The sequence below is a fragment of the Heterodontus francisci genome, chromosome 2, assembly GCF_036365525.1.
Source record: "Heterodontus francisci isolate sHetFra1 chromosome 2, sHetFra1.hap1, whole genome shotgun sequence".
In the NCBI taxonomy this organism is placed as follows: domain Eukaryota; kingdom Metazoa; phylum Chordata; class Chondrichthyes; order Heterodontiformes; family Heterodontidae; genus Heterodontus; species Heterodontus francisci.
Genome location: NC_090372.1, coordinates 144,185,768 through 144,204,133, shown reverse-complemented (window position 1 = coordinate 144,204,133; position 18,366 = coordinate 144,185,768). Strand labels below are relative to the sequence as shown.

The 18,366-nt window shown below is 44.4% G+C and overlaps 1 protein-coding gene across 2 annotated transcripts in view; it reads right to left on the bottom strand.

Moving 5' to 3' along the window:
• egfra (epidermal growth factor receptor a (erythroblastic leukemia viral (v-erb-b) oncogene homolog, avian)) overlaps positions 1-18,366 on the bottom strand; it is a 382,880-nt gene that overhangs the window by 73,792 nt on the left and 290,722 nt on the right. For both annotated transcript variants that reach the window (XM_068011578.1, XM_068011568.1), the window contains exon 13: positions 15,688-15,820. In XM_068011578.1, the coding sequence (XP_067867679.1) occupies positions 15,688-15,820 (133 nt within the window). The remainder of the gene's footprint in view (positions 1-15,687; positions 15,821-18,366) is intronic.

Sequence of the window (18,366 nt, the reverse complement as noted above, 5' to 3'; positions counted from 1 at the left end):
AATGAGGTGGGCCAAGTGGATCAAGTATCAGTAGGAGAGCATTTAGAGGATAGTGATCATTATATCATAAGGTTTAGGCTGACAATGGAAAAGGATAAAGAGTAATCCAGAGCAAGAATAATTAACTGGGGGAAAGTCAACTTCAATGGGGTAAGAATGGAGCTGGGGCAAATAAATTGTGGAGTCAAAAGTTGGCAGGAAAACCTGTAGCTGAACAATGGGCTACCTTCAACGAAGAGATAGTTCGGGCACAGTCAAGGTATGTTCCCTTGAAGGGGAAAAGTTGGGCAAACAAATTCAGAGCTCCCTGGATGACAAAAGAGGTAGAGATTAAGATAAAGAAGAAAAAGTGTGCTTATGACAGATGCCAGGTAGAGAATACAATTGAGAACTGAATATAGAAGGTCCAGAGGGGAAGTGAAAAAGCAAATAAGAGAAGCAAAGAGGGAGCATGAAAAGAGACCAGGAGGTAGCATTAAAGGAAATCCCTAAGTTATCTGTAGACATATAAATAGTAAAAAGATGGTAAAAGGAAGAGTGGGGCCAATTAGGGACCATAAAGGGGATTTACACATGGAGGCAGAGGGCATAGCTGAGGTATTAAATGAATACTTTGCATCTGTCTTTACCAAGGAAGAATATGCAACCCAGACAATTTAGTTTAGAGATACAGCACTGAAACAGGCCCTTCGGCCCACCGAGTCTGTGCCAACCATCAACCACCCATTTATACTAATCCTACACTAATCCCAAATTCCTACCACATCCCCACCTGTCCCTATATTTTCCCTACCACCTACCTATACTAGGGGCAATTTATAATGGCCAATTTACCTACCAACCTGCAAGTCTTTTGGGTGTGGGAGGAAACCGGAGCACCCGGAGAAAACCCACGCAGACACAGGGAGAACTTGCAAACTCCACACAGGCAGTACCCAGAATTGAACCCAGGTCCCTGGAGCTGTGAGGCTGCAGTGCTAACCACTGCGCCACTGTGCCGCCCTTTCAACAATGTTGAAAGAGGAGATAATTCAGACGCTGGAGGGACTCAAAATTGATAAAGAGGCTCATCTAAATAGGCTGTCTGTACTTATAGTGGATAAACCATTAGGACCGGATGAGATGCATCCAAGATACTTTGGGAAGTGAGGGTGGAAATCGCAGAGCCATTGGCCATAATTTTTCAGTCTTCCTTCCTGATGGTATCAGAGGACTGGAGAATTGCAAATGTTACAACCTTGTTAAAAAAGGTGTGAAGATAACTTCGGTGGTGGGAAAACTTCTAGAAAAAATAATTCAGGACAAAATTAATTGTCGCATGGACAAATGTGGGTTAATTAGGGAAAGCCAGCATGGATTTCTTAAGGAAAAATCATGTTTAACTAACTTGCTGGAGTTTTTTTAAGGAGGTAAAAGGAGGTTTGATGAGGGCAATGCTGTTGATGTGGTGTACATGGATTTCCAAAAGGCGTTTGATACAATGCCGCACAACAGACTTTTGAACAAACATATAGCTCATGGAATAAAAGGGATGGTAGCAACATGGATACGAAATTGGCTGAGTGACAGGAAACGAAGAGTAGTGGTTAATGGATGTTTTTCGGGCTGGAGGAAGGTTTGTAGTGGAGTTCCTCAGGGATCAATGTTGGGACCCTTGCTTTTCCTGATAAATATTAATGACCTAGACCTTGGTGTACCGGGCACAATTTCAAAGTTTGCCGATGATACAAAACTTGGAAGCACTGTGAACTGTGAGGAGGATGGTATAGAACTTAAAAAGGACATAGACAAGTTGGTGGAATGGGCAGACAGGTGGCAGATGAAGTTCAATGCAGAGAAATGTGAAGTGATTCATTTTGGTAGGAAGAGTATGGAGAGACAATATAAAATAAAGGGTACAATTCTATCGGGAGTGCAGGAGCAGAGGGACCTGGGTGTATATGTGCATAAGGCATTGAAGGGGGCAGGACAGGTTGAGAGAGTGGTTAATAAAGCATACAGTATCCTGGGCTTTATTAATAGGGGCATAGAGTACAAGAGCAAGGAAGTTATGTTGAACTTGTATAAGACAATAGTTTGGCCTCAGCTGGAGTACTGCGTCCAATTCTGGGAGCTGCACTTTAGGAAAGACGTGAGAACATTGGCAAGAGTACAGAAAAGATTCACAAGAATGGTTCCAGGGATGAGGAACTTCAGTTAGATAGATTGGAGAAGTTAGGACTGTTTTCCTTGGAGAAGGGAAGGCTGACAGGTGATTTGATAGAGGTATTCAAAACCATGAAGGGTCTGGACAGAGTAGACAGAGAGAAAATGTTCCCACTTGTGAAAGGATTGAGAACGAGAGGGCACAGATTTAAAGTATTTGGTAAGAGAAGCAAAAGTGACATGAGGAAAAACTTTTTCACATAGCGAGTGGTGAAGATCTGGAATGTGCTGCCTGAGAGTGTGGTGGAGGCAGGTTCAATTGAAGCATTCAAAAGGGAATTAGATTGATGAAAATGAAGAATATGCAGGGTTTTGGGGAAAAGGCGGGGGAATGGAATGAGTGAATTGATCTATCGGAGAGCAAGTCCGGACACAATGGGCCTAATGGCCTCCTTCTGCATTGTAACAATTCTGTGATTCACTGTGCTTCTGTATTCAGTAAAGATGCAAAGCATTAACACACAGATTGAAATATAAAAGTTCCCTTTTAACTTAGCCCAACACACACACACACATACACACTGGTAAAAGTTTTCTCTGCAGAGATCTCTTTACAAAAATGACAAAAAAATACTCCGGCCAAATACTGACCATCATTTTCCAATCCTAACTGGATACAGGTGTGGTGCCAGAGGATTGGAGAACTGCTAACATTGTACCTCTGTTTAGAAAGGAAGAGAGAGATAGACCGAATAATTACAGGCCAGTCAGTCTACCCTCAGCAGTGGGCAAATTACTGGAATCAATTCTGACAGACAGGATAAACTGTCACTTAGAAAAGCACAGGTTAATCAAGGGTAGTCAACATGGATTTGTTAAGGGAAGATCTTGTCTGACCAACTTGATCAAACTTTTTGAAGAAGTAACATGGAAGATTGATGACGGCAGTGCAGTTGATGTTGTCTACATGGATTTTAGCAAGGCTTTTGACAAAGTCCCACATGGCAGACTGGTTAAAAAAATAAAAGCCCATGGGACCCAGGGAAATGCAGCAAGGTGTATACAAAATTCAGTTCTGATGAAAGATCACAGACTTGAAGCATTAACTCTGCTTCTCTCTCCACAGATGCTGCCTGACCTGCTGAGTATTTCCAGCACTTTCTGTTTTTATTTCTGTTTAGATCATTGGTTAGGCCACAACATTTTTTTTTCGGTGGATGTGGGCATCGCTGGCTGGGACAGCATTTATTACCCATCCCTAACTGCCCTTGAGAAGGTGGTGGTGAGCTGCCTTCTTGAACCGCTGCAGTCCATGTGGGGTAGGTACACCCGCAGTGCTGCTAAGAAGGGAGTTCCAGGATTTTGACCCAGCAACAGTGAAGAAACGACGATATAGTTCCAAGTCAGGATGGTGTTTGGCTTGGAGGGGAACTTGCAGGTGGTGGTGTTCCCATGCATCTGCTGCCCTTGTCCTTCTAGTTGGTAGAAGTTGTTGGTTTGGAAGGTGCTGTCTAAGGAGCCTTGGTGCATTGCTGCAGGGCATCTTGTAGATGGTACACACTGCTGCCACTATGCATCAGTGGTGAAGGGAGTGAATGTTTGTAGATGGGGTGCCAATCAAGCAGGCTGCTTTCTCCTGGATGGTGTTGAGCTTCTTGAGTGTTGTTGGAGCTGCACCCATCCAGGCAAGTGGAGAGTATTCCATCACACTCCTGACTTGCACCTTGTCGATGGTGGACAGGCTTTGGGGAGTCAGGAGGTGAGTAACTCACCGCAGGATTCTTAGCCTCAGACCTGCTCTTGTACCTATGGTATTTATATGGTTACTCCAGTTCATTTTCTTGTCAATGGTAACCCCCAGGATGTTGATAATGGGGGATTCAGAGATCGTAATGCCACTGAATGTCAAGGGGAGGTGGTTAATTTCTCATTTGTTGGAGATGTTCATTGCCTGGCACTTGTGTGGCACAATTGTTACTTGCCCCTTATCTGCCCAAGGCTTGTTACTGCATTTCTACATGGACTGCTTCAGTATCTGAGTCATGGATGGTGCTGAACATTGTGTAAACATCAGCGAACATCCCCACTTCTGACCTTATGATTGAAGGAAGGTCAATGATGAAGCAGCTGAAGATGATTGGGCTGTGGGACACTACCCTGAGGATCTCCTGCAGTGATGTCCTGGAGCTGAGATGATTGACCTCCAACAACCACAACCATCTTCCTTTGCGCTAGGTATGACTCTAACCAGCAAAGAGTGTTCCCCTGATTCCCATTGACTTCAGTTTTGCTAGGGCTCCTTGATGCCATACACACCCATAGGCAGCAGCAATCATAATATGATTGAATTTTACATTCAGTTTGAGGGAGAGAAGAGTGGGTCTACAACTAGTATTTTAAACTCAAGTAAAGGCAATTATGAGGGCATGAAAGCAGAGCTAGCAAAAGTGAACTGGCAAAGTAGGTTAAGGGATAGTTCAATAAAGATGCAGTGGCAGACATTTAAGGGGTTATTTCAGAATACGCAGAATAGATACATTACAATGAGGAGGAAAAATTTCAAGGGGAGGACCCACCATCCGTGGTAAACATAAAAAGTTAAAGATAGTATCAAACTTAAAGAAAAAGCATATAACTGTGCAAAGATGGGTGGCAGGTCAGAAGATTGGACAGAATACAAAAAGCAGCAAAGAACAACTTAAAGATTAATAAGGAGGGAAAAACTAGAGTACAAGAGAAAGCTGGCAAGAAATATAAAGACAGATAGTAACAGTTTCTACAGATATTTAAAAAAGAAAAGATTTAACAAAGTGAGCGTTGATCCTATAGAAAATGAGTCTGGGGAATCAATAAGGGAAAATAAGAAGATGGCAGATGAATTGAACAGGTATTTTACATCCGTCTTCACCACGGAGGACACAAGTAACTTCCCAGAAATAGCTGTAAATCAGGAAATGGAAGGGAGGGAGGAACTCAAGAATATTACTGAACAAATTGTTGGAGCTGCAGGATGACAAGCTCCCAGGTCCTGATGGACCTCATCCTAGGGTCTTAAAAGAAGTGGCTAGTCAGATAGTTGATGCGTTGGTTTAGATTTTCCAAAATTCCCCAGATTTGGGGAAGGTTCCATTCGATTGGAAAATAGCCAATGTAACTCCTTTCTTCAAAAAGGGAGGGAGACAGAACGTAGGAAACTACAGGCCAGTTAGCTTAACATCTGTCATAGGGAAAATGTCAGAAGATATTATTAAAGACATTATAAAGGGCATTTGGAAAAGTTCAAGGTAATGGTTTTGTGAAAGGGAAATCATGTTTAATCAACTTATTGGAGTTCTTTGAAGAAGTAACATGTGCTGTCGATAAAGAGGAACCAGTGGATGTGCTGTACTTAGATTTCCAGAAGGCACTTGATCAGGTGCCACATCAAAGGTTATTGCGGAAAATAAAAGCTCATGTTGTAAGGTCGGGGGGTGACATGGATAGATGATTGGCGAGCTAACAGGAAACAGAGAGTAGTCATAAATGGGTCATTTTCTGGTTGGCAAAGTGTAACGAGTGGTGTGCCACAGGGGTCAGTGCTGGTTACTCAATGTTTTACAATTTATATAAATGACTTGGATGAAGGGACCAAAGGTATGGCTGCTAAATTTGCTGATGACACAAAGATAGGTAGAAAAGACATAAGGAGGTTACAAAGGGATATTGATAGGTTCAGTGAGTGGGCAAAGATCTGGCAAATGGAGTGTAATGTGGGAGAATGCGAAATTGTCCATGTAGATTAGATTAGATTAGAATATTACAGCGCAGTACAGGCCCTTCGGCCCTCGATGTTGCGCCGACCTGTGAAACCATCTGACCTACACTATTCCATTTTCATCCATATGTCTATCCAATGACCACTTAAATGCCCTTAAAGTTGGCGAGTCTACTACTGTTGCAGGCAGGGCGTTCCACGCCCCTACTACTCTCTGAGTAAAGAAACTACCTCTAACATCTGTCCTATATCTATCACCCCTCAACTTAAAGCAATGTCCCCTCGTGTTTGCCATCACCATCCGAGGAAAAAGACTCTCACTATCCACCCTATCTAACCCTCTGATTATCTTATATGTCTCTATTAAGTCACCTCTCCTCCTCCTTCTCTCCAACGAAAACAACCTCAAGTCCCTCAGCCTTTCCTCGTAAGACCTTCCCTCCATACCAGGCAACATTCTAGTAAATCTCCTCTGCACCCTTTCCAAAGCTTCCACATCCTTCCTATAATGCGGTGACCAGAACTGCACGCAATACTCCAGGTGCGGTCTCACCAGAGGTAGGTAGGAAGAATAAAAAAGAAGCATATTATCTCAATGGTGAGAGATTGCAGATCTCTGAAATGCAGAGGGATCTGGGTGTCCTAGTGCATGAATCGCAAAAGGTTAGTATGCAGGTACAGCAAGTAATCAGGAAAGCTAATAGAATGTTATCATTAAGGCAGCATTTGCTGACAATTCAAACACTAGGTGGCGCAGTACTTGTACATGCACAAATGCAGGCTCTTCAACTGGAACGTCGGTGTCTGCGACGTTCAGGCAGCTGCCAGGATTACAGATGGCGCTGCTCAATTTATCACAGGAAATGCTCATGGCTCGATCATTCTAGCAAATTAACCTTACATTAAGTTGGATGGAAGCCCAGTAATATGCTATTATGTAGTTATAGGAAACTAACTGTAATCCTCACATCCATTTAATATTCCAGTAATCCTATAAAATATAAAAGGAATTTTATGATTGAATTTCCATTGGAAGATAATGAATTGGCACTTCGAGCAATGGAAAAGAAAATCGGGCAGGGTATAAAATATGCTGCCAATTCGTTATGTGATTTATTTATATGACTGACCAGGGCTGATTTCACCCGAGTGCAGCCACTAGCTCCCACCCACTGGCTGCTCTCCCCCCTCAGCAACTCGCTTTCTCCCCTTCCTTGCCACTGGCCACTTCCCCTCCCTCAACTGCTCGCTCAAAACCTTGCTGCTCCCCCCCACTCCCCTGGCCGATTGTTCCCCACTCGTGCCACCCAGCTCTCCGGTCGCTCGTTCCCCGCACCCCTCCCCCCCAGCCACTAGTTATAGGCTACACCACTTTCTTCCTCTCGCCCACGTTTGATCAGTCTCCACACGCTGCCTGAAGAAGCAAGGCGGCTGCAAGGGGTGACGGGGCGACGTAGGAGCGAGTGGCCAAGAGGAGGGAAGCAGCGCGGCCAAGAGCTAGCACCTGGATAGGGGCAGGGAAGCGGGGAGCAGGCGGCTGGAGACCGGGGTGGCGCAAAGCGAGGATCGGGGAACAATCAGTCAAGGAAGTGGAGGGGGGAGCAGCGAGTCTGGCGCGACTGGCTGAGGGGATGAAGCCTCGGAGGCTTGGAGTGAGCTGCCGAGGGGGGAGAGCTCCAGCCTCAAAGTCTCCCATTCACCCACTTCCTCCAGCCAAGTGGGAGGCTGGATACCCGATGATACTTTATCACACATGCGCGAAAATGAACCAGTCGCGAATACGCAATGACGTTGGTGTTGCATGATAAAGTCATCCTGCGCTTGCGCTACTTAGTCCTGGCAAGATATAGCTTCAAGGCCTGCTACCCAACCCAAACCCGATGACACGTATTGGGTTTGAGTCGGGCGGATCGCACTTCTGGGTCTGGCGTTCAGGCTTGGGTCAGGCAGGATCGGACACGCTCGATCACCACCTCAGTTCAGTGACTAATGTTAATTTACTTCTTGGACTTTAAAGGTGGTTTTGTTAGAGTTATTTTAAGCTTGTGCTGGTAAGGAACAAAGTGAAAAACTGAAGGTAAGTTAACTGACTGTCGGGTTGGGGCGGGCGCAGGGAAAATTGAAGGACTCGGGTGGGATCAGGCTCAGGGTCAGATGGGGTTATGTCGGGCTCGGGTAGGGTCTTATTTGCAGACCCGAGCAGGCCTTTAATGTAGCTCCACGTGTGCAGCTTGGCGCACTCTGATGACGTCAGCGGGCGGCTGTGTTGTCAGGAGTCACTTTGTATCATTAATTGCGAGGGGAATTGAATACAAAAGTGGGGAGGTTATGCTTCAGCTATACAGGGCATTGGTGAGACCACAGCTGGAGTACTGTGTACTGTACTGGTCTCCTTATTTAAGGAAGGATGTAAATGCGTTGGAAGCAGTTCAGAAAGGTTTACTAGACTAATACTTGGAATGGGCAGGTTGTCTTATGAGATAAAGATTGGACAGGCTAGGCTTGTATCCGCTGGAGTTTAGAAGAGTAAGAGGTGACTTGATTGAAACATATAAGATCCTGAGTAGTCTTGACAGGGTGGATGTGGAAAGGACGTTTCCCCTTGTGGGAGAATTGAGAACCAAGGTCACTGCTTAAAAATAAGGGGTCGCTCATTTAAGACAGATATGAGGAGAATTTTTTCTCACAGAGGGTCGTGAGTCTTTGGAATTCTCTTCCTCAACAGGCGGTGGAAGCAGAGTCTTTGAATATTTTTAAGGCAGAAGTAGATAGATTTTTGATAAGCAAGGGGATGAAAGGTTATTGGGTGTGGTGGGAATGTGGAGTTAAGGTTACAATCAGATCAGCCGTGACCTCATTGAATGGCGAAGCAGGCTCGAGGGGTTGAGTGGCCTTCTCCTGCTCCTAATTCGTACGTTCGTATGTACGATTATATGTACTCGGTCAAATGCTGCCTTGATGTCAAGGGCAGTCACTCTCACCTCTCCTCTTAAGTATCGTGTGCAGTTCTGGTCATCTCATTACAGAAAGAATTGCAATTGCGCTAGAGAGGGTACAGGGAAGATTTACGAGGATATTGCTGGACTGGAAAAATGCAGCTATGAGGAAAGATTGGGCAGGCTGGGACTGTTCTCCTTGGAACAGAGAAGATTGAGGGGAGATTTGATTGAAAAGTACAAAATTGTGAGGGGCTTGGATAGAGTGGATATGAAGGGCCTATTACATTTCCAGAGAGCTCAGTGACGAGGGGGCATAGATTTAAAGTGATTGGTAGAATGATTAGTGGGGAGATGAGGAAACATGTTTTCACCCAGAGGGTGTTGGGGGTCTGGAACTCGCTGCCTGAAAGGACAGTCAAGGCAGAAACTCTCAACTCATTTAAAAAGTGTCTGGATATGCATTTCAAGTGCTGTAACCTGCAGGGCTATGGACTAAATGCTGGAAGGTGGGCTTAGACTGAGTGACTCGTTTATTGGCCGGCACAGACACGATGACCAAGTGGCCTCTTTCTGGGCTGTAAACTTTCAATGATTCTACTTGTTAATTCTTGATGGAAAAGGAGAAGATATGGAATGATATCAGTTGTCCCTTTATTTTGGCAATCCAAATATGCATAGACAGCTGTCACTGGGATCCTTTTGGAGCAGTTCTCAAAAGGCGACGTCGAGGATTAGTCTGGCAGACTTTCTAGGAGAAATGCAACATCAGGGGTTTCAGTTATCACACACTGGATTCTCAGGGTTTCTAAGAGAGGTGGAGAAAGGATAAGCTGGTGGCTTCTCTCTTAGTAGGCTGACCTCCAACTGACTCAAAACAATTCAAAACAAAACCAGTTCTTGACCACCATAAATCTTGACATGTCACTTCTCTGTAAACAACTTCCCCTAGTCACCAAGTCTCCTGTTGTTTATTTAGCTTAACACATGTGACATCCGGTAAAGGCTATTTTTAAATAGAAAGCTCAAGTCCTTGCAGTGATATTTTTTAAAAAACTAAGTCCAACATCTATGTAATCACTCAGTCCACCAAAGTAATCCATTTCCACAATTTTAAAACACGAGTCTTCACAAAATATTAAACAGGGAAGTACTTTTATAAAACAGAAGTGCTACAACACTGGCATGTATTCAACAATGTGGAAAATTGCTCAGGTATGTCTTGTAAAGAAAAAGCAGGAGCAATGCAATCTGGCCAATTGTCGCCCCATCAGTCTACTCTCAATCAGGCAGAGTAATGGAAGATGTCGTTGACAGCAAGTGACACTATCAAGTGACACGTACTTACCAATCATCTGCGTACTGATGCTAGTTTGGGTACTGGCAGGACCACTTGTTCCCTGACCTCATTACAGCCTTCATCCAAACATGGACAAAAGAGATGAATTCCAGAGGTGAGGTGAGAGTGACTGTCATTGACATCATGGCAGCATTTAATTGAGGGTTCCTCTGATGCCACACTAGTAAGATTGAAGTCAATGAGAATCGGAGTAAAATTCTCCGCTGGCTGGAGCACAAAAGGAAGAAGCAGGACCTCTCGGGTTGTAATCTCTGGATTACTCCCAGTGCCACGTGCTAGCCAGTATAGAAATAGGAGAATAGCACAGATGAATGCGTGGCTTAAGAGTTCGTGCAGGAGGGAGGGTTTTAGATTCCTGGACCACTGGGACCGTTTCTGGGGAAGGTGGGACCTGTACAAGCGGGACGGTCTACATCTGAACCAGAGGGGGACTAAAATCCTTGCTGGTGGGTTTGCTAGTGCTGTTGGGAGGAGTTTAAACTAATTTGGCAGGGGGAGGGGACGCAGACACCTAGCAGAATAAGGACACAGCTAAGCACAGGAAAGCAAACAAGTCAGAGGGAATATAGCGGAAGTAAGTTTTAAGGGAGTAAGACCAGGATGGAAGGCCTCTACTTTAATGCCAGGATTATTGCAGGTAAAACGGATGAGTTAAGGGCAATGATTGACATGTGGAATTGTGATATAGTAGCCATCACGGAGACATGGTTGAGGGAGGGGCAGGATTGGCAGCTCAATATCCAGGAATATAGAATCTTCAGACAAGACAGAGGAGGGGGTAAAAGAGGAGGGGGCATTGCAATATTAGTTAAGGAGTCAGTTACTGCAGTAAGGAGAGATGATATCTTGGAGGGGGCATTAAATGAAGCTTTATGGGTAGAGTTTAGGAATAAAAAAGGGACAGCCACATTGCTAGGTGTTTATTATAGACCCCCAGATAGTCAACGGGAATTTGAGGAGCAAATATGTGCGCAATTTGCAGAGGTGTGTAAAAATAATAGGGTAATTATATTAGGTGATTTCAACTTTCCCAACATTAATTGGGATAGTCATCATGTTAAGGACTTAGATGGAGTGGAGTTCTTAAAATGTATACAGGAGGACTTTTTAAGCTCAATATGTAGAGGATCCAACAAGGGAGGGTGCAGTGCTGGGCCTAATTCTGGAGAATGAAGCCGGACAGGTGGTTGATGTGTTGGTGGGGGTGCATTTTGGTGATAGCGACCATAACATGGTACAATTTAAGCTTGTTATGGAGAAAGAAATAGACAAGTTGCAAAAAAAGGTTTTGGATTGGGGGAAGAGTAAATTTTAGTAAAATAAGGCAGGATCTGGCCAAGGTAGACTGGAAAGAGTTACCTGTCGGGAAATCTACAGACGAGCAGTGGGGGGCATTCAAAAAGGAAATGGGGAGGGTACGAGCCCAACATGTTCCCTCTAGGGTAATAGGTAGGAGCAACAAGCCCAGAGAACCATGGATGACCAGAAACATTCAGGGTATGATGAGAAGGAAAAGAGAGGCTTTTAGCAAACACAAGGAGAGCAAATCAATGGAAGCATTAGTGGAATACAGAAAGTGTAGGATGGAGCTTAAGAAAGCAATTAGGAGAGCAAAGAGGGGATATGAGAAAGCTCTGGCTGGTAAAAGTAGGGAAAATCCCAAGATATTCTATAAGTATATCAATGGGAAGAGGATAACCAGGGAAAGAGTAGGCCCCATTAGGGACCAAGGGGGAAATTTGTGGGTGGAGCCAGAGGATATTGGTAGGGTGTTGAATGAATACTTCACATCTTTCTTCACCCAAGAGAATGAGGAAGTAGATATGGAACTTAGAGAGAGAGACTGTGAGGTTCTTGAGCAAATTGTCATAGGGACTAACAAGGTATTGGAGGTTTTGGAAGGCTTAAAAGTGGACAAATCTCCAGTTCCAGACGATTTGTGTCCCAGGATGCTGTGGGAGGCGAGGGTGGAGATTGCAGGGGCTCTGACCCTAATTTTTAATTCCTCTCTGGCCACAGGGGAGGTGCCAGAGGACTGGAGAGCAGCTAATGTGGTCCCACTATTTAAGAAAGGTTGTAGAGATAAGCCAGGGAACGACAGACCAGTGAGTCTCACGTCAGTGGTAGGGAAACTATTGGAGAAAATTCTGAAGGAGAGAATCTATCTCCACTTGGAGAGGCAAAATTTGATTAGGAATAGTCAGCATGGCTTTGTCAGAGGAGGTCATGCCTAACAAACTAGATTGAATTTTTTGAGCATGTGACCAGGTGTGTAGATGAGGGTAGTGCAGTTGATGTAGTTTACATGGATTTCAGCAAAGCCTTTGACAAGGTCCCACATGGGAGACTTATCAAGAAAGCAAATGCACATGGGATACAAGGTAACTTGATAAGGTGGATTCAAAATTGGCTTAGCTGCAGGAGACAGAGAGTGATGACAGACGGCTGTTTTAGTGACTGGAAGCCAGTGTCCAGTGGCGTACCACAGGGATCTGTGCTGGGTCCCCTATTGTTTGTCATTTATATAAACGACATAGATGACTATGTGGGGGGTTGGATCAGTAAGTTTGCGGATGACACAGAGATTGGCCGAGTGGTTAACAGTGAGGTGGAGTGTCTTAGGTTACAAGAAGATATAGACGGGATGGTCAAATGGGCAGAAAAGTGGCGGATGGAATTTAACGCTGAAAAGTGTGAGGCGATACACTTTGGAAGGAGTAATGTGACATGGAAGTATTCAATGAATGGCCTGACACTGGGAAGTTCCGAGGAACAAAGGGACCTTGGTGTGTTTGTCCATAGATCTCTGAAGGCAGAAGGGCAGGTTAATAGGGTGGTGAAAAAGGCATATGGGACACTTGCCTTTATCAATCGAGGCATAGATTACAAAAGCAGGGAGGTCATGTTGGAGTTGTACAGAACTTTGGTAAGGCCACAGCTGGAGTACTGTGTGCAATTCTGGTCGCCACATTATAGGAAGGATGTGATTGCATTGCAGGGGATGCAGAGGCGATTCACCAGGATGTTGCCCGGGATGGAACATTTAAGCTATGAAGAGAGGTTGGATAGGCTTGGGTTGTTTTCACTGGAGCAGAGAAGACTGAGGGGTGACCTGATCGAGATGTACAAGATTATGAGGGGCATGGACAGGGTGAATAGGGAGAAGCTATTCCCCTTCGTTGAAGGGTTAGTTACGAGGGGTCACAAGCTTAAGGTGAGGGGCGGGAGGTTTAAGGGGGACTTGAGGAAGAACTTTTTTACCCAGAGGGTGGTGACGGACTGGAATGCCCTGCCTGGGAGGGTGGTAGATGCAGGTTGCCTCACATCCTTTAAAAAGTACCTGGATAAGAACTTGGCATGTCATAACATTCAAGGCTATCGGCCAAGTGCTGGCAAATGGGATTAGGTAGACAGGTCAGGTGTTCTAATGCATCAATCCAGACTCGATGAACCAAAGGGCCTCTTCTGCACTGTATTATTCTGTAATTCTGTTGTGATTGTTGGAGGCCAATCATCTCAGCCCCAGGACATCGCTGCAGGAGTTCCTCAGGGTCGTGCAACAATTTTCAGCTGCTACTTCAATGACCTTCCCTCCAACATATGGTCTGAAGTGGGGATGTTCGCTGATGTCCATATGCTGTGTCCATTTTATTTGCAAGTTCTCAGATAATGAAGCAGTCTGTGGCCCATGCAGCATGACCTGGACAACCTTCAGGCTTGGATAAGTGCCAAGTAACATTAGCATCACAGAATTGCCAGGCAATAACCATCTCCAATAAAAGAGAATCTAACCATCTCCCCTTGACCTTCAATGGGATTACCATCGCTGAATCCTCCACAACATTCTGGAGGTTACCAGAAACATAAATGTTCCAGTCACATAAATACGGTGGCTACAAGAGTATTCTGCAGTGAGTAACTCACCTTTTGACTTCCCAAATCTTTTTCACCGCCTACAAGGCACAAGTTAGAAGTGTGATGGAACGCTCTCCACCTGCCTGGATGAATACAGCTACAACAACACTCAAGAAACTGAGGTGGGGAAGGAGACAACTCTGCATTGTGTGTATGGATATGGGGGGGAAGTGGGGGAAGGGGGCAACTCTGCATTTGGATACACTGTTTTCAGGGTGGCAACCTTTTAAAGAGCACCAGCACCTGCTCCTGCATCAGATGACACCAGTGACAGCATTGCCAATGCCACCCTGACACGAGATTGGGGGGGTGGGGGACCGTCATTATGGTAAGTGTCTGCCCACCGCGTAGCTATGAGTCATGCGCGGGACGGCCGTCATGTTCCGCGCCCACCGTCACTCCCGGCAGCAGATTATAAAATCCAGCCTTTAGGCTGGATCTTATTCTCTTGACTGGGTTTTGTGGCAGAGGTGGGTGGGTGGGGGCATCGAGAACTGGAGTGGCAATGGCCGCCATGGAACCCAATGCTGGGATATTAGCCAATGACTGCCTTCCCACCCAGAGGCCAATTAAGGGCTTCTTCCCACTGCTGCTGGGATTTTGCATAGGGGTGGGGGTGGGGGGCTCTCTCACGCGGGAAGGATGCCTTGGAAAAAGCGGCACCCTCCCTGTGGGCTTTGGGAGGGTCCCTCCTTTGTGGGAAATTTCTGACCCATGGAGGACCCCCACTGGGTATAAATGTACCTCCCGGGACCCCACTTCCCCTAGACCAAACACCCAACCCCCTCCACCCCCCTCGCTGAGGGTTTGTCGGCTGGCCCCAGCGTCCCTGCCTTACCTACCTTGGGTCCAGGATTCCAATGCTGGGCCTGTGTCCGAGTCCCGATGGCACTGCCGATAATGCTAAGCTGGTAGCCCTGTGATTGGCCGGCAGCACATGTTGGCGGGATCCCCATCCCTATTAATTGTTTAAAGGGGACCCCACCTCCTTAAATTTGACCCCAAAAGACTGGAGGATCGTTCTGCAGGTCAGAAAAAGTGCAGAAGCGGGGTTCCCTGACATTTCCACCCGGTGTCGCAGCCCCACCTCCTGCATAAAATCCAGCCCTTTGTGTGCCTTGCCTTAATGTCCCATCTGAAAGTGCAGCACTCCCTCAGTACTGCACTGAGGAAACAACCTGGATTATGTGCTCAAGTCTCTGGAGGTCATGGCATCCTGGACATTGGGGTTAGCATATAGAATCATATCATACAGCACAGAAGGAGGCCATTTGGCCCATCTTGCATATGCCATTTCTCTGAAAGGCCATTAGGCCCACTCCCCTGTCATCACCCTGTAAATGTTTCCCCTTCCAAGTATTCATCGAGTTCCCTTTTCAAAGTTACTATTCAATTTGCTTCCATTGCTCTTTTGAGCAATAGACTCCAGATAACAACAAATTTGGTAACTTCCATTGGGGTTGTGACTAGCTGCTAAAAACCAGCACTTGGGGACCCGCAATTGCCCCAGTTACACCGATACAAAAGCATAACTATGGCCTCATCAGGCATTGAAATAAGTCTTACACCATACTCACCCTTCATAAATGTTGCACTTCTCAACACACTCTCTTCCACGAATATAATGACGACAGGAAAAGCACTGTGAAGGTCCAGGGCCCCAGCAGCCATGATCAGAACACAGCAAATGGCAGGTTTTATTTTCAGCAACTAGGTAGGTAGAAACAAAAAGGAATGTTCAAATTTGAAGAATGTTACAAATAGGCGATATGCAAGAAATACATTTTAATTTTACAAATGAATTCATCATGTCTGATAAGTTGATTAGTTTATAGCTTCACAACATAAGCTAACAGCTGGAATTTTGTAACAGGAGATGAGATTCCCCAAAGATACAGGTCTTATTTTAAAAGAACCAGAGGACTACAAAAAAAAATGATCAGCATAGTTAATAATAGCAGCAATCAATAATTAATTAAACACTTGAAGAAATATCAATGAAGTGGGAGAAAAGGAGCGAAATGACATTAGAATAGGGAGTTCCAGTGCAGGAACTAGCACCAGCACAGGCATAAAGCAGTCAAATTTGTGCCTTCTCTATCACACTTTGCAAAATTCTGAGAAAGTACAAAACTAATGTCATCGATTAAGTCTTTATATCTCGTAGGCAGGAGTCATCAAATAATCAAATTCGCCAAAACTTGGCAGAATTCTCCACACTTCAATGCTACCTCACTTTGACCAGAATTATATGAGTTGCTGTATATAGCGGTACATATTCTATCATTTTTTTGAGGGATGAAGAGGAGGAAATTGAACTGGCTGGAAGAAATATGTTTCAACCCTAGAAGCCAAGTACTTTACAGCTACTCCAAGCTGTTAGCCTGCCAATTAACAGTCTCAATGGACTAGTGCAGATCGCTGTAGGATGCTCCATGACATTTTATGCTAGCTTTAAGTACTGTGTTTCAACTGAACTTATCAAAAATTCAGCTAATGTTTGGGGTAGAAGAGAAATATGTGTTTGTGTTAAATTCAACTGGTAGAAGAGCATGTCATTTGTCATAGAATCATAGAAACTTAGAACACAGAAGGAGGCCATTCAGTCCATCATGCCTGTGTTGGCTCCTTGAAAGAACAGTCGTGCTTAGTCCCACATCCCTGCTTTCTGTCCATAACCCTGTAAGTTCCTTGTCCTCAAGTACCTGTCCAACTCCCTCTTAAAATGGTCTAAGAAATCAACTTCCACCACCTTTCCAGGCATGGCCTCCTAGATCCTGGCTACTCAGTGAAAAAGTTTCTCCTTGTCTCCTCTCTAGATCTTTTTCTAGTGATTTTGAATCTATAACCTCTAGTTATTGGCCCACTTGACAGAAGTAATATTTGTTTCCCTATTTACTCTATCAAAACCTCTCATTATCTTGATAACCTCTATTAGGTCACCTCTTAAGCTTCTCTCTTCCAAGGAGAACAATCCTAACTTTTCCAACCTCTCCTCATAATTGAAGTCCCTCATCCATGGTAACCTCCTCTGTATCCTTTCTAATGCCATTACATCTTTTCTGAAGTGCAGTGCCCAGATTTCTCCACAATACACCAGCTGAGGCCTAACCAGTGATTTATAAAATTCTAACATGATCTCTTTGCTTATCTATTCTATTCCTCTATTCATAAATCCAAGTAACCTATTTGATTTTTTAACCACCTTATCAACTTGCCCTGCCACCTTTTAAGGATTTGTGCATATGGACACCAAGGCCTCTCTGCTCATATACACTTTTCAAAATTGTAACATTTATAATCGACTGTCTTTGCATATTAGTCCTTCAAAAAATGAATCACTTCACAGTTCTCCACATTGAATGCCATCTGCAAGTCTTCTGTCCATTTCATCATTCTGCCTATGTCATCCTGAAGTCAATAACTAACCTCATCAGGATCTACTACTTTGTCAAATTTCCTATCATCTGCAAACTTTATAATGGTGCTCGCTATACCTGAGTCTAGGTTGTTTATAAAAATTACAAAGAGTAATGGAAACAAAACTGATCCTTGGGAAACACCACTACAAACCATCTTCCAGTCTGAAAAACATCCATCTGCCACCACCCTTTTCTTCTTGTCACTGATCCAATTTTGTATTCATATTGCCACTTTCCCCTTAATTCCATGACTTCCATCTTCTCACCAACTCTCCTGTACTGCACGTTGTCAAATGCCTTCTGAATGTCCATATATACATCTACTACTCTACCTTGATCAACCTTCTCCTTGCTTGACCCTTGCCTTTCCAAATGAAAGTTTATTTTGCCCCTGATAACAGTTTCCAACAACTTCCCCACCACTAATGTTAGGCGGACTGTCTGTATTTTCCTGGTTTATCCCTCTCCCAATGCGTCTGACCAATACTCTGCTATTTCTACTTGCTTTTTTCAGCAATCGAGGATATGTTGTGTGGACCAGATGACTTACCAACTTTTAGTAATAATATTTTGAGCATGTCTTCTCTATAATTATCCTGTCCATAACCTCCCTCTTTTTAGTGTAACCTTCACATCATTCGCTTCCTTTGTGAAAACAGATACAAAGTACTCATTTAAAAAATTTTCCATTTTCTCTGCCTCTATGTGAAGATTTCCTTTTGGGTCCTTAATTGTCCCAACCTTTGCCCTAGCAAACCACTTACATTTTATATGTTTATAAAATGTTTCAGGGTTAAATTTAATATTGCCTGCTAATCTTTGCTCATAACCTGT